Genomic DNA, 14,081 nt, shown 5'->3' with positions numbered 1-14,081 from the left:
CAAAAATTCATTTTCAAATGATATTTCTGAATGCAATCCCAAATTCAAAATGTGAGTTGGTTGGCATGTTCAAAATTTTCTCTGAGATGGACAAAACAACAAATGAGATGTTTTCAGAAGGAATAATAAGTATATTCCACCACTCATTGGGTTTAATTCATGCTTCAGATGCTGCCCTTTCCCTTCTAATTCTTTAGTATCCCGTTTTCATTAGGAAATGGGAAATACAGGAAACAGGATTATGAAGCCATTTCTAAACATTAGCATGGTACTGAAGTAAGTTAGCAAAGAAACACACATTTTCAAGGAAAGGATAGGGAGGGAAATTGGCTTGAGCCCCGTCTGTCAGAAACGGTGAGCGACCTGAGTTTAGTTAAATCTAATCATGCCATCATGTCCTAAACTGCATTTACTGACAAGTCAGGGCATTGGAAAGGGCATATCACACCAGAAAAAGCTTGAAAGAGGAACAAACATTACCTATTGAATAGGAGAACTGGGTTTATTCACTTCCAATTTCAACAGACTCCAGAGAATCCATCCACTATACTACCATGGTTGGGGTAGTGTAGGGGAGAGAATAAGAGACTGAGAGAGGAGGAGGAGAGGCAGAGAACCAGCAGAAAGTACGGAAAGAACAGTAGGATTGCGGTTATTAAATATTTAATTTATAGACTAAACCAGGAAGAACACTGGGCAACAGTTGCAAATGATTACTCAGAAACTTCCCTTCTACTCAAAATGTAAAAGCAGAGCAAGAATACACAGGGACTAGGAAAGCAAAGACAATGACAGCAACAATCCAGAGGGGAAAAAATTACATGGCATTCATATCCAGAATGTTGATAATACAATAACTCATATACAAAAGCAGCTTTTATTTCTTTCCAAATATTGCTGAAAGAATTTGGTAGCACTTTTTTTTTCTAGTTTGAAATGTGCTCAATATCTGAAGTCTCCTAGGACAGGTATAATCTTTCAAAAAATACAGATGTCATTTGGAAAGAAAGTTCTCAGGTAAAACAAATCCTATCTTTCAGATATTGAGAGAATTGGAAGGATACTCATGAATGTACTTTATTAGAATGAATTGTTATAAAGCACCATGTTAATAAACCATGGTAAGACCGAGCTGTATGCCAACCATGGTATTGGTGTAGTACTGACAATGTCTGCTGGTATATAGCATGGATGGTACTCTCAGCTAAAAAAGATGACAGCTCTTCTAAAAATAAGTAATATACCTCAAAGAGATACTTCTCTGCTGGTTCTGTGACTAGCAAATGATAAATAACATTTCCATTAAAAAAATGAGAGTATTAATGAATAATATATTGAAGGTGGTATACACACACCTGTTTAAAAAATCATTATGTAAGTTAAAAAGCATTACTTTGGGGTAAAGCCAATGAATGATTTAACTGAAAAATGCTTCTTATTGCACATGGAATTGCTAAAGTCAATTTTCTCAGTCATAGTTAGGTTTGACAAGACACTCTTCGCCCCAGATCCTGGATTCAGGAGTAATTCTGGAAGAAAATTTACATTTGTTTGTTGGTTCCCTGGCCTCATTCTTTTTCATGCCCTATCACGCATGTTGTTCCAATACAGCAAAAACCCTTATATGCAAGGAAACTTCTCTCCCACTCTCAAACCTGCTTTTCCTCCAAAATACTCTTTTAGAAAGGAAGCAAACCACCATCATAACAACAATATGATAGGTGTTTGAACAGTACGTAAGGGTAGCCTTTGAGAAAGTTAATCTCAGTTTGTGCTGAACAGAATAAAGGAAACTCAGACAAGATAATACTCCATTGTAAGAAGCCACTTAGCTGTACAGAACTAATTTTCCACATCAAATTTGACCCAACTAGAACACAGCCTCAGAAAAAAAAAAATGTTCCAAGTGTAATTTATTCAGGGTTAACTTATTAATCCTCTATTGTGACACTGGACTCAAGGTCCAGTGGTCATTATATCACAGTATCATATTAATATGGAAAAGAGAATTAAGAACTTCACCTTGCCTTTTTAACGCCACATGGATGTGGGAGGAACATCCAGAGATATGCACTTTTCCCAAATAAGTATTACCACATTCTCTTTTCTGAGGGAAAATAATACTTGTTTTCTGCACCTTTTAAATTTTACTTGTATTTCCTTCCCTACAAGGCAGATGATGAAGATGAATTATTATGAAGTTGTGGGGAATTTCTCAGTATCTTTAATGTATTTGCTTCTAGAAAGAGGAGTGCTGCAGACACCAGGTAGCATCCTAGCTCAGGTATACTACCATTCTTTTGTGTAACTCAGCTAGAGAGAAAGCTAGAGGCACACACTCGGTATATATCTAACAATAATTTTCCACTACCGACTTCACTTAAGAGACTAAAATTATCATGCCTTTAAAAAAACAAAAAGTCACCAAAAAAGTCACAATCTGATGAGGCTTGTTCTTTGTCTTTATCTGAGAGACCACCTAAGGACACAGGGCTTTTAAACTAATAAGGAGAATCCTTTGTTCTCCCAGGTTCCATTTAAAGGAAAACTGGGTCGAAAGGCTTCCCCAGGGAGGGAAAATAATCCAGGAGCCAAACACACAGGAGTAAGAGATTTCACTCCCACCACTGTTCCCACCCTCCCAAAGAAGTTAATTATCTCTATTTTAGGGATTTGGGGTGGGGAGCACTCAGGCAGCCCATTCTCTACCACCACAATCTCATTCTCAAATGTGGCTCAGACCATCCTCCCTCCCTGACACCATGGGGTGAGGGGCGTTTAGAACCTCTCTCCAGCCATGGGCAGCAGAGCCAGTACTACAAGGCATCTATACTCCCCAAAAGGTGTGTCCCAGCCCAAGTGCAAAGTTGGGTATTTAGACCTGCAAAGCACAATGAGAGCCATTCAAAGCAGCAAGTTACAGTACCTTAAGAAGTCTGACAGATGGGAGAAAGGCTGCGTGGCACAGCTTCCGGATGGTCCAGTTTAGGGGTCGAGGAGCATCAGTTTGATTCATGACCCCGTCCAAATTCCACCGGGAAAACCAGAAGCCGCAAACCTGAGCAGTGCCTAGAAAATAAACGGTCCCCCACAGTCCTGGCATCCCATGGTCATCTCCACACCTGAGAATTCCATCAGGGCAAAGGCTTCCTGCAACTTGGGAGACTAGTCAAGTGGCGCTGCCTGAGCCACTGAACCTTCTTAAGAAAGCCACCTCCCCTCTCCCTGCAGCCGTGCTCATGCATACCAAACGTGGCTGAATGGAGGCACACTGCCTGCTGCTTCGGGGAGGGGATGCACGGTTTTGAAGGAGAGGGACAGCCTGCACGGAACAGCCAGCGGTCGGAGTCAGAGCAGCCTGCTCAGAATGTGCGCTCCCTCTCCTGCTCTCCTCCCAGTAAACGCAGGTCAGGCATTGGGGGAAAACCCTGGCCATTTGTTCTGCTCACTTGGTTTGGGGGGGAGCCAGGAGGAGAGCAAAAGGAAACATCAATAAAGCGAGAACGGGGAACTTGCACTTTCTGGTACAAAGCATCTCTGAGGGACTGGAAATTGGCACAGGGGGGAGGGGCTAGGACACAGAAGCAGAAGGGAATGCCTCCGAATGATAAGATAAATACTTTTGATTTATGTGACACAATAAATTGAGAGCTATTGTAAAATGTATCTACAATAAAAGAGATCTCTGTCATGTTCTGGGTTTTTTATTAACTGTGACTGACAGTCCTCACCCTGATATATACATTATATAGATTAGAGGAGGCAGACGGCAGAGAGAGAAGCAAACTAACACACACAGTGGAAGCGGTGAGTTATTCCTTTCATAGAAAGCAGTGTAAACTAATGTATCTTTGGCTTACCTTTTAGAAATGGCAGTTTCTAAATTGGGGGTTATCCCATCCTGAAAAGCCACCTGATACTCTATCTGCAACAAAAGTTTAACCCTTAAGGTGCCACATGGAATGCTTTCTATAAAAGATGGAGTTTCCTGAATTGGGGATACCCACCCCCACCATTTCCTACGGGTAGCTTTAAGAGAGAGTTGCTGCGGTGGTGTGAACAGTCTTTAGGGCTCCTGTGGTGAGAAAGCATAAAGGGGAACTCTCCCAGTTGAAGGCAGTGAGGTGGGTGGGAAGAGGAAGTCACCAGCCCCACGTAAACGCCCCCATCCCGAGGAATCGGACGTCAGTGAGTGCAGCTGACTGACGGCTGCCCAGGAGAACCCTCACATCCTTAGAGCATTTCCAGCTTATTCTTCCTCTTTATGTCCCTCCCTATGACTGTACTGATTTTCAATTTTTAATTAACTAGAAGAGAATGGTAAATCCCAGCTCCATGACTATTATGCATTCTGAAGCAGAAACGGGAGATGTGAGAGCAGATGTGATACACGGAGACGCTGCTGTAATTCAGAATTTGGAGCAACATGGATCCTCCCTGGAGTGTAATATACCTGAAACACCACATTACAACTGTATTTCCCTCACAACGGTCCTGTGTTACAGATCTAAGGACACTAAGAATTTTTTTTATAGAAAATCTAGTCCATGGGTAGAATCCAGACTATTGACTTGCCTTGTGTAATAAAATTCATGCATCTGATTTCCTTCTATTAACCAATATCACTTTATAGACCCCACTCACACACAGTTGGTTCACTATCTGCCACCATTCTATTTCCACCAGAGATTAAAGGCAGCTTAAAACAGTAACAGCTAACATGTCTGTGTCAAGCATTGTGCTAGGCACTCTAAATGCATTACGTAAGTTCACATCAACAATAACTCTATGTAGTACATGCTACTGTCATATCCACATTTCACAGATTGAGCAACTGAGGTCTTGAGAAATTCGTAATGAGTAATTAAGAATTAGTAATGACATAACTAATAAAACTGGGATTTAGACTGAAACCAGTCTACAAGACTATAAAGACAAGCTTATCTTCTTTCCTATTTCTTTCATAGTTATGGCAGCCACAGCATTTAAGCTACTGCTTCAGTTTTCTGGTGATTTAACCCTACATAAGAGTTGAGCTAAAAGACCATGAAGAAAAAATGCTCAGCATTTGTTTCAAATTATTTCTTTGGTTTGACGTTGATATAGTAAATATCATGAATTCTAGAATCAGGCTGCATGGTTCAAACTCTAATTCTGACCCTGGCCTTGGGTAATTTACCGGCCTACTCTGCACCTTAGAGTCCTCATCTGTAAAATGGAGATAAAAATGAACCACACACCTAAGGCTGTGAAGACTAAGTCAGCTAAGAGATCAGTAAAGCACTCAGAACAGTGCCTGGCGTATACTGAGTCTCCTATACCATGATTTATCTTCCAGGTAGCAAGCACTGATGCTGAGGTGGGAACCTGCTGATGATTCCCTTAAGCATGCACAAGTGTATACACTTTTAGTACCAGGTAATGAAGTCAAGCAAGGCAGATTAAACCTGACAGCTCCTTATGAGTTACCATGAGATTAATAAATGGGGTAAAGAGAAAAGTGGGAAACTAAGACAGCAGTATGGATTTCCTCATGCTATACTGCAGAGTGGTATTCATCAGATTGCAAGATGTTGCCTTTGGTTAGGCTACCAGGCACCAACCTCCCTAAGCTATTAAACGCTATTAAGTGGTTGGTTAAAATGCTGAAACACTGCAGTTGACTTTCCCCTGCTCCAACTGTTCCTCACTGTTAAGGGACCCCACAAAAAGGACAGCATCGGGGCTTCCCTGGTGGAGCAGTGGTTGAGAGTCCGCCTGCCGATGCAGGGGACACGGGTTCGTGCCCCAGTCCGGGAGGATCCCACATGCCATGGAGCAGCTGGGCCCGTGAGCCATGGCCGCTGAGCCTGCGCGTCCGGAGCCTGTGCTCCACAACGGGAGAGGCCACAACAGTGAGAGGCCCGCGTACCGCAAAAAAAAAAAGGACAGCATCATTCTGAAAACACACAGCCTTTGATCCTCCTAGCCCCCTTAATTTTTACTAAATAACTTTGGTCAAAGAGAATAGTTTGGAACTCTGCGGAATGGAGAAGTAGGAGGATTCACAGCCCTCTCTAATGGCAATTAGAAGAGCGAGCACAAAACCTCTAGAGAATTGGAGACTACACAAAAGAAGTAAAGATCAAAGAAGAATGACAGTGCATGAGAGAAGGTTTTTCTTCCATTGTTGGAATAGTTTGGGCCACAACTGTTTCCTATCACAACATCTGAAGCAGTTTTCAGGATCCCACCCTGCTTCAAGAAATGATATTTTCACATGGAATGATGTCTTCCTGGCTTTTAGAGAGGAGTCTAATGAGGAAAGAGCAGAGGGGAGCAAGCCCAGCCCCAGACGTCTGCCTCTCATAAATCCAAAATGCTTGTTTACCAATTTTATGAATGTGGATGTTTACAAAGCTACACAATAAATTCCAACAGACTTAAAAGCCTGACATGACCACATCAGCTTTCAGTATCTCCCAAAATAGCAAGCCCAGCGCATCAAATCTCTGCTCTCTGAAGCCTGCCTTTGAACTAATTTTCTCCTATGCTATGTAAGCCCACTTCCCACTGATCATCTTTGTGTTTTACTTCCTGTCTTAATGATGCTAAATTTAAGAATTATGATAAGATTTGAGCTGTCTCAATGCTGACGACGAGCCACAGTACAGACAGGCTGCCTGCCTTCCTTTTGAAAACCACATTCCCTCTCTTTAAAAAAATCATGGCATCCTCTACATAGCATTGCTCCACTTTGCACACTGTCTTCCCTTATATTTCTTAGATATACAAGAGGCTGATCCATGGAAACCTAAGAAAACAGAAAGGAAATGACACAGTATACGGGTGGTTCAGTGTTCCAAATCTGCCGCCTAAAATGTGTTTTTAAAATATGCTCCAGTGTAATTTTTCACAATGTTGTTAAAACACGGAAATTCATAGGTATCTGACGTTAAATGAACAGATATTTCGAGGCTCTCACAGTGAATGTAGTGTACCTAGTTCAGAAGGACGATACTCAAGCATCCCAGTGAAATAGCAGAAACCAGTCCAAGGGTAAGCTTTTGCAAGATAACTTCATTTGCCTTAATATTTTGTAATTTCAATATCATCACCCTATTTGTTGTGTCTGATAATTCATCACTTTTATCAGAAAAACACTTGTGTTGTGAGCACTGGCAATTTATCATTTTTATCAAAAAACCATGCTTTTCCTCTCTCTTCGCTTTAACCGCAAATAAAATTTTTAGAAATTTTAGATCCTTCAACAATATTTTCTAAGGTATTAAATCTCTTTATAGATTCCATTGATACAGAACAGTTCTTAATTTAGTTTCAAATATGTTTTCCAAGTAGATTAATTTTTTTCTACATTTATTCTTCCCCTTTTGGTATCTTTTATAGATAATAGATTCTAACATACATTAAAATCTATTAAAACCCATGACTCACTCAGGTAAGTAGCTTAAACATTTATGCTGTATAAAATTAAAAGGTCTCAAAATTAGAATAGTTGTCTACTCCACTTCTCCCCGGCTCCTTGAGTGCTATCCCCCCCTCTGCATGCAGTGGCAGGGAGTGGGTGTGTTTCTAAGGCATCCCATTCCACGGGTGGACAGCTCTAGTTGAGAGGAAGTTCTTCCTACAACTAAGATAAAATGTGTCTCCCTGGAACTTCCCAGTCAAGTTTCTCTTCCAGAGAATGTTCTCCCAAAGTATAAAGACAGGCAACAAGCTCCACTCAAATCTCTTCTCCATACTGGACATCTTGGACCTTTGATCCTTCTTCACATGATGGAGTAGCATTATGTAAAAACCCTCTTCATGGTTATAGTCAATATTATGTCATAGGGCACTTTAAGTATAATGGTGTCTAATCCTCTTTAATTACTTCTCATAAAGGTCCTGTAGGGAGCTCTGAGGGCAAACTCACTAATAATTTAGTTTCTTTAAAAATTTTTCTTCATGAATTAATTAGTTTACTCAACCTACAGTTTAATAACTGACTCCCCCCCCCCTCCCTAAGTGAAGTGTGCCATATAGAACCTCTGTTACAAACCGACCTCCACTGTATCTGAAGCCTGAAATGCATGTAATTTCCTCTTTTTTGCCCCTGGAATGGAGGTACTGATAAGCTCCAGCTAATGAGAAGCCATGTTATCTAGAAATGGGCAGGGATTAGTCTGTGTTTCCTTCTCCCTGTCTTTATTTGCTAGCTTTGCAGTCAGATTTAATTCAAACTCAACTCTTACCTCTCACAGCTGTGTAGCCCTGGGCCGGTTAACCTCCCAGAGTCTTAGTTTCCATGTTGTAAAATGGGGTCTACAGCAGTTTCCACCTCAAGATGTTTGTGAAGATTAAAATCAATTGGCACAGTGCTTATATAGTAAACACACATTTAAGTGTAATTATGATGAATGGTGATGATGATTGTTACCTCTTTCACTGAAACCACTGGCATAGTGCTTAAGAGCACAGGCCATACAGCCAATGGCCTGGATTTGAACCCCAGCTTTACCATTTCATGTAGCTTTGGCAAGTTTCTTAACCTTACCATGCTTTAGTTTTTTCATCTGTAACTTGGGGATAATACTACTACCTATGTCAAAGGAATACTGTGAAGTTAATTAGCTAATATATGCAGAACCCTCAAAAGAGGAACCAGCACATGGTAAAAGCTCAAAAAATATTAGTAATTGATTATTAATAATATGACATCAAATGTACTGTCTTTCCCAAAGCTGCTGCTCTAGGAAAAGCAAAGCAAAACGCCTTCATTTCCTCCTTTGCTTGTTCCAGTAAGAGGATAAGCTTCAGAAAACACAGAAGAAAACACACCTGCCTTTACTTACTGCTTTCCTTTCTGCAGCTGGGAGGAGATCGTATATTCCACTAACAGAGTACAAAGCTTTAATATATAAAATGTTTCAGTTGGAAAACATTAAGGTATATAAGCAGTTTCTGTTTCATCAAAAATAGAAATCACACACACACACACACACAAACGTATAACAAGTATTCAAAGGCCAAGAGCTAAAATACATCCTCATGCAAGCTTTGAAACCCTAATACTTTCATTAACAAAGGGGATTGCTTTTTTGTACAATTCCAAAAACTTTAATGAGTCCATGGAGGCTTATTAAAACTATAGGAATTTGAGATGTGCATTTCTAAACCACTTAATATTTGCATTCTTTTAATACTTGCAATGCTACTGATTATTGCAGATATTCTCTATTCTGAGCCTAGACATCTCACATACACATATACACACACACACTCAAGTGCACCACATACAGAGAGAATATAGGTATTTTAGAGAATCCTCCATTACAAAAACCACAAATCTGGCCAACTTGGTACAAAACTTGTGAATGAATATCTTTTGGGAGGGGGATTTAAGCAGTGAATCTCCAATTACTGCTTGAATAAACTATGTGAATTGGAGGGAAGCTCACTATTTCCTTGCTAACAGTGCAGCATAAGTCTGATCTTTTGACTAACTGGATGCTCAAATATGATACAAGTTCAAGCTCATGCCTCACATATACCTTCTCAAACACCATCTGACTCCCACCCATGAGAGCAGAGAAACTGCCTGAGCTGCACACTCCACCTTGTGCATCTGGGCTTCTGACACTAATGGCTACCACTGTGTTGAACCATAAGGTCTGCTCACCTGGGAAACAGACATGCTGTGATCTGGAAAATCCTCAAAGCAGTAGATCTGCACAAAAGAGGATTTTAACAAAGAAAGCTAATGAAAACTATACTTGCTATCTACTTTTGTCAGCCTACCATAAAATGTATCACTGTTGATGTTTATTCTGAAATCACATCTTTAACAACCATGAGCCTTTCATTTTTATTTTAATTAACAATAGTGGTGGGGATTACACGATTCTAGTGTTTAAGGGACTGGTCTAGTTTTTGTTTTGTTTGTTTTGCTTTTCTTATGAGGCACCATAAAATCAATGCAAACATGGATTTCGAAATCAGGAAGAACTGGGTTTGAATCCACATTAAGTCACTGGGCAATTTATACAACTTTTATGAATCCTCATCTTTAAAATAAACATACTAGTTAATTATAATAATGTTAAGATGATGATTGACAACTTTGAGCACTTATTATATGCTAAAGTGTGTTAATCCTTCTAAGTGCCTAGCTCATTTAGTTTTCACAACAAACCTATGAGATTTGTAGCATTACTATCTTCATTTTACAGATGGGGAAGTAGTCTCAGAAAACCAAAGGCTCAAAAAAGTTAAGAAACTTGCAGTAAGTCATAATACAAGAAATTTTCACACATTGAGATACAGGGAACTCCCTCTGACTTATACGTGAGTTAATTTGAATTTTATGCTAACTAAAATAGCCTGTTTGTGGCCTATCAAACATACATTGTACATCTGCTTTAATGAAAGAAAAGGGCACATTGACCAGAAATAAAGAATGTCCATGTTAAAAATAAAGATTAAATGCCCCTCTTCCTAGAATGCCAATGCTGGTACTCCTCTGATGATAAGGCTACCTTCCCTGGTGCCAAGGCCATACTGACTCACTGTGTACATGCTGGTCTGTTCTTTTTTTTTGAAACCCTGAAGAAATGTAACCCCTGAAGAAATGTTTAATGTTCTTTGTTCTGACAAGATATAAAATTGTACTGAAAACCCTGCTTCTCTGGAGCGGTTTCTCAGAGTAATCTGGGAAGCGGGCTTCCAGGCTAGTCCTCAGTTTGGCTCAAATAAAACCCTTTCCTATTCTTATTACTGACTATTTACTATTTTTGTCAACAGTCACATGGGTAGTAAATGGACTTGAATCCAGGTCTGATTCTAAAATCTGTGCATCTGGTTCTATAATCTGTGCTGTTCACACTACACCACTACAATTAAAAACAAAAAGATCTATACAAGTTTTTGGTTGCATTCCAAAAGGAAGGTGGTATTTGATCACTGACACAATCTGAAAACAGAAGAAGTAACTTGTGCATCTAACCTTAACGTAAGAATCCTGCAGAGCACAGGAGGACCAATGGTTCTCCCAATAGCTCTGGGTTTCTTTTTTTTGTTTTTTTAATTAATTAGTTTATTTTTATTTATTTATTTTTGGCTGTGTTGGGTCTTCGTTGCTCCACATGGGGTTTCTCTAGTTGTGGCAGGCAGGGGCTACTCTTCATTGCGGTGTGCGGGCTTCTCATGGTGGTGGCTTCTCTTGTTGTGGAGCACGGGCTCTAGGCACGAAGGCTTCAGTAGTTGTGGCACGCAGGCTCAGTAGTTGTGGCTCATGGGCTCTAGAGCGCGGGCTCAGTAGTTGTGGTGCACGGGCTTAGCTGCTCCGCAGCATGTGGGATCTTCCCAGCTCTGAGTTTCTTATGTTCTTACAGCTAACATCCACATTCCTTCCCTACTCTCCTGTTCCATCTGGCTGGGGCAGCCTGTCCTGGGCTAGAAGCTTAGGTCTCTCTGGTGAGACAATGATTTCTCCTTATTCATTTGGTATGCCAATATTTTTAACACAAGGCCCGGGACACAGTAGTTATTAAGCAGAAAAATGAATTTTTCTGAAGGATTCACATGATTCTTGCAAACGTGGGGTAAGTTCTCCATATACTGAATATATATACATATACATATATGAACTCATTTAATTCTCATTACTATCCTACTTTTATCCCCACATGCATTTTCTAGATGAGAAAATGGAGGCACAGAAAGGTTAAATACTTATTCAAGTTCACACAGTAAGTTAGAGCCACGGTTTTAATTCAAATATAAACTCTTGAGATATTGTGTAATGTTTTATAATATATAAATTAAAAATAAAATCTATTTTTAAGGCAATAGAATTAGTTTCATATATTTTAGTTAGATAGCTCATAAAACCAGCAGTCTTCATGACTGAAAGACAATATTCTAGATACTTACTAGGGTAATAAGAAGTTTCAATTATACAAAAAATACACTTGGCCTGATAACTATCATAGTAAGTAAATACCAAAGGTATCTGTGTAATCATATAAAATTATGGTGATTATTCAAAGTTACTTGACCCTTGTATGAAATGTACAAAAGCATCTGGGGAGAAAACAAAATAATACCAAAACTTTACTACTGACCTGAAGCTGTTAAACTAGAAAATTAGGTAGCAAAGAAAAAATTGACTTAACAATAGCTTCTAAATTGGCTAATAAATCAGATTCCGACTGCTGTTATTCTAAATCTAGCCAAAGCCACCCACAGGAGCCTAAACAATACATGTGCTGGCGTGGGGTATCTGGCTGACTGCATGGGACCCCCAGGTGTTCCTGGGAAGCCTTCCCCAATAAGGAAGTGGAGGGATGATAATAGAGGAAAGAACTATAATGTCCTATAGTACCTGAAATTATCTCAAAGCGAAAATCTTAAATTATTATTTTAGAAAATAGGTAAATAGGGACTTCCCTCGTGGTGTAGTGGTTAAGAATCTGCCTGCCAATGCAGTGGACACAGGTTCGATCTCTGGTCCAGGAAGATTCCACATGCCATGGAGTAACTAAGCCCGTGTGTTAAAACTACTGAGCCTGTGCTCTAGAGCTCGCGAGCCACAACTACTGAGCCTGCGCACCACAACTACTGAAGCCCACACGCCCTAGGGCCTGTGAACCACAACTACTGAGCCCACGCACCGCAACTACTGAAGCCCGTGCACTCCAGGGCCCGCGTGCCACAACTACTGAGCCCACGTGCTGCAACTACTGAAGCTCACGCACCTAGAGCCCATTCTCTGCAACAAGAGAAGCCACTGCAATGAGAAGCCTGTGCACCGCAATGAAGAGTAGCCCCCACTCACCGCAACTAGAGAAAGCCTGCACACAGCAATGAAGTTCCAACACAGCCAAAAATAAATTAAAAAAAACTTTTTTAAATAAATAAACAAGTGACCATTAAAAAAAAAAGAAAATAAGTAGGTAAGTCTTTAATATGTGTAAGTTTTCTTTGCTTCTTAATTAAATTCTTTGCAATTAAACGGTTCGTTACAGATCAGATGAGAGAATGATCAGTTCGATTCTATGAAAACAATCAGGATTAAAACAGATTAAGGCACCCCCATGAGTAAAACCATCCAGTTCTCCCCAGGGAGTTAGGATAGAGCCCAAAGTCTTCATCTCAGTCTGATCTGATCCTGCTTATTAACTCTCCATCTTCAACTATGGACCTTTCCGTATTTATCGTGTGTCAGCCATATTGATTTTTTTTTTTAGTTCCTGTATTTCTTCTCACAGGGTATTTACACATAGTGTTGCTTCTTCTCCTCCTAATGCTCTTTTCTCCAGCTCTTCCCAAGATTAGCTCCTTCTCATGCTTCAGGTCTTGCTTAAGTGTAGTCTCCCTGGAGATTCCTTTCTTGATTTCTCTAGCCTTACACTCCATCACCCATTGCAGTTTTTGTTTGAATTCTTTTTACTCTTATCAGAATCTGTAACTATTTAATGATTTGTTTATTTTTTGTCTTCATCTCCTACTTGATTGTAATTTCTATTAGGACGATTACCAACTATATCCCAGGTCTTACAGAACATCTAGAACATGATGGAAACTCAATCAAAATTTGGTGACTGTACAATGAATAAATAATGAATGAATGACCTAGACATGTTTGTTGTATCCTTTCTTTCAAGTTATTTAAAGTTATTTCATGGTGCTTATCTGCAAACTGGGTTGCACATTTATTGGGTTTCACTGGCTTTTTGTTTCCCCAAATCTTAACTCCATTCCCTTGAAAAGTCTAAGAATTACTTATTAGATATCAAAAAAGTTAATAAAGGGAGTACATTCTTATACTCTAACCTGCTAGTAGAGACCAAGCTCTAAATGTAGAGGGATTTGGAAAAGAGAAAGAGGAAAGGGGGAAAGTATAGATATCAGGACCTGAATCTGAAAATAACTCATGCTAGAGAATTCAATCATTTACCACTTGTGACAGTCTAGTCCATACTCAAACATCTCCCATGATATCAATTTATTAGGGCTTAACTTAATGTCAGAATATACCTTTACGAAGGCAGTCCTCTATTTCACATAAAGGCAAATCTCCTTTTGAAGGAGATAGGTAC

The 14,081-nt window shown here is 39.8% G+C and overlaps 1 protein-coding gene across 21 annotated transcripts in view; it reads right to left on the bottom strand.

Moving 5' to 3' along the window:
• TRPM3 (transient receptor potential cation channel subfamily M member 3) overlaps positions 1-14,081 on the bottom strand; it is a gene marked incomplete at both ends in the record, with an annotated part of 787,829 nt that overhangs the window by 510,374 nt on the left and 263,374 nt on the right. For 15 of the 21 annotated variants that reach the window (XM_082657229.1, XM_082657233.1, XM_082657232.1 and 12 more), the window contains one exon: positions 2,927-3,103. The exons of the other annotated variants lie outside the window; for them this stretch is intronic. In XM_082657229.1, the coding sequence (XP_082513355.1) occupies positions 2,927-3,103 (177 nt within the window). Of the gene's footprint in view, positions 1-2,926; positions 3,104-14,081 lie in introns of those variants that run through there. 21 annotated transcript variants of the gene reach the window in all.

This window comes from Grampus griseus (assembly GCF_964374135.1).
Source record: "Grampus griseus genome assembly, chromosome: 6".
Taxonomy (NCBI): domain Eukaryota; kingdom Metazoa; phylum Chordata; class Mammalia; order Artiodactyla; family Delphinidae; genus Grampus; species Grampus griseus.
This window is presented reverse-complemented; position numbering and strand designations above follow the sequence as displayed.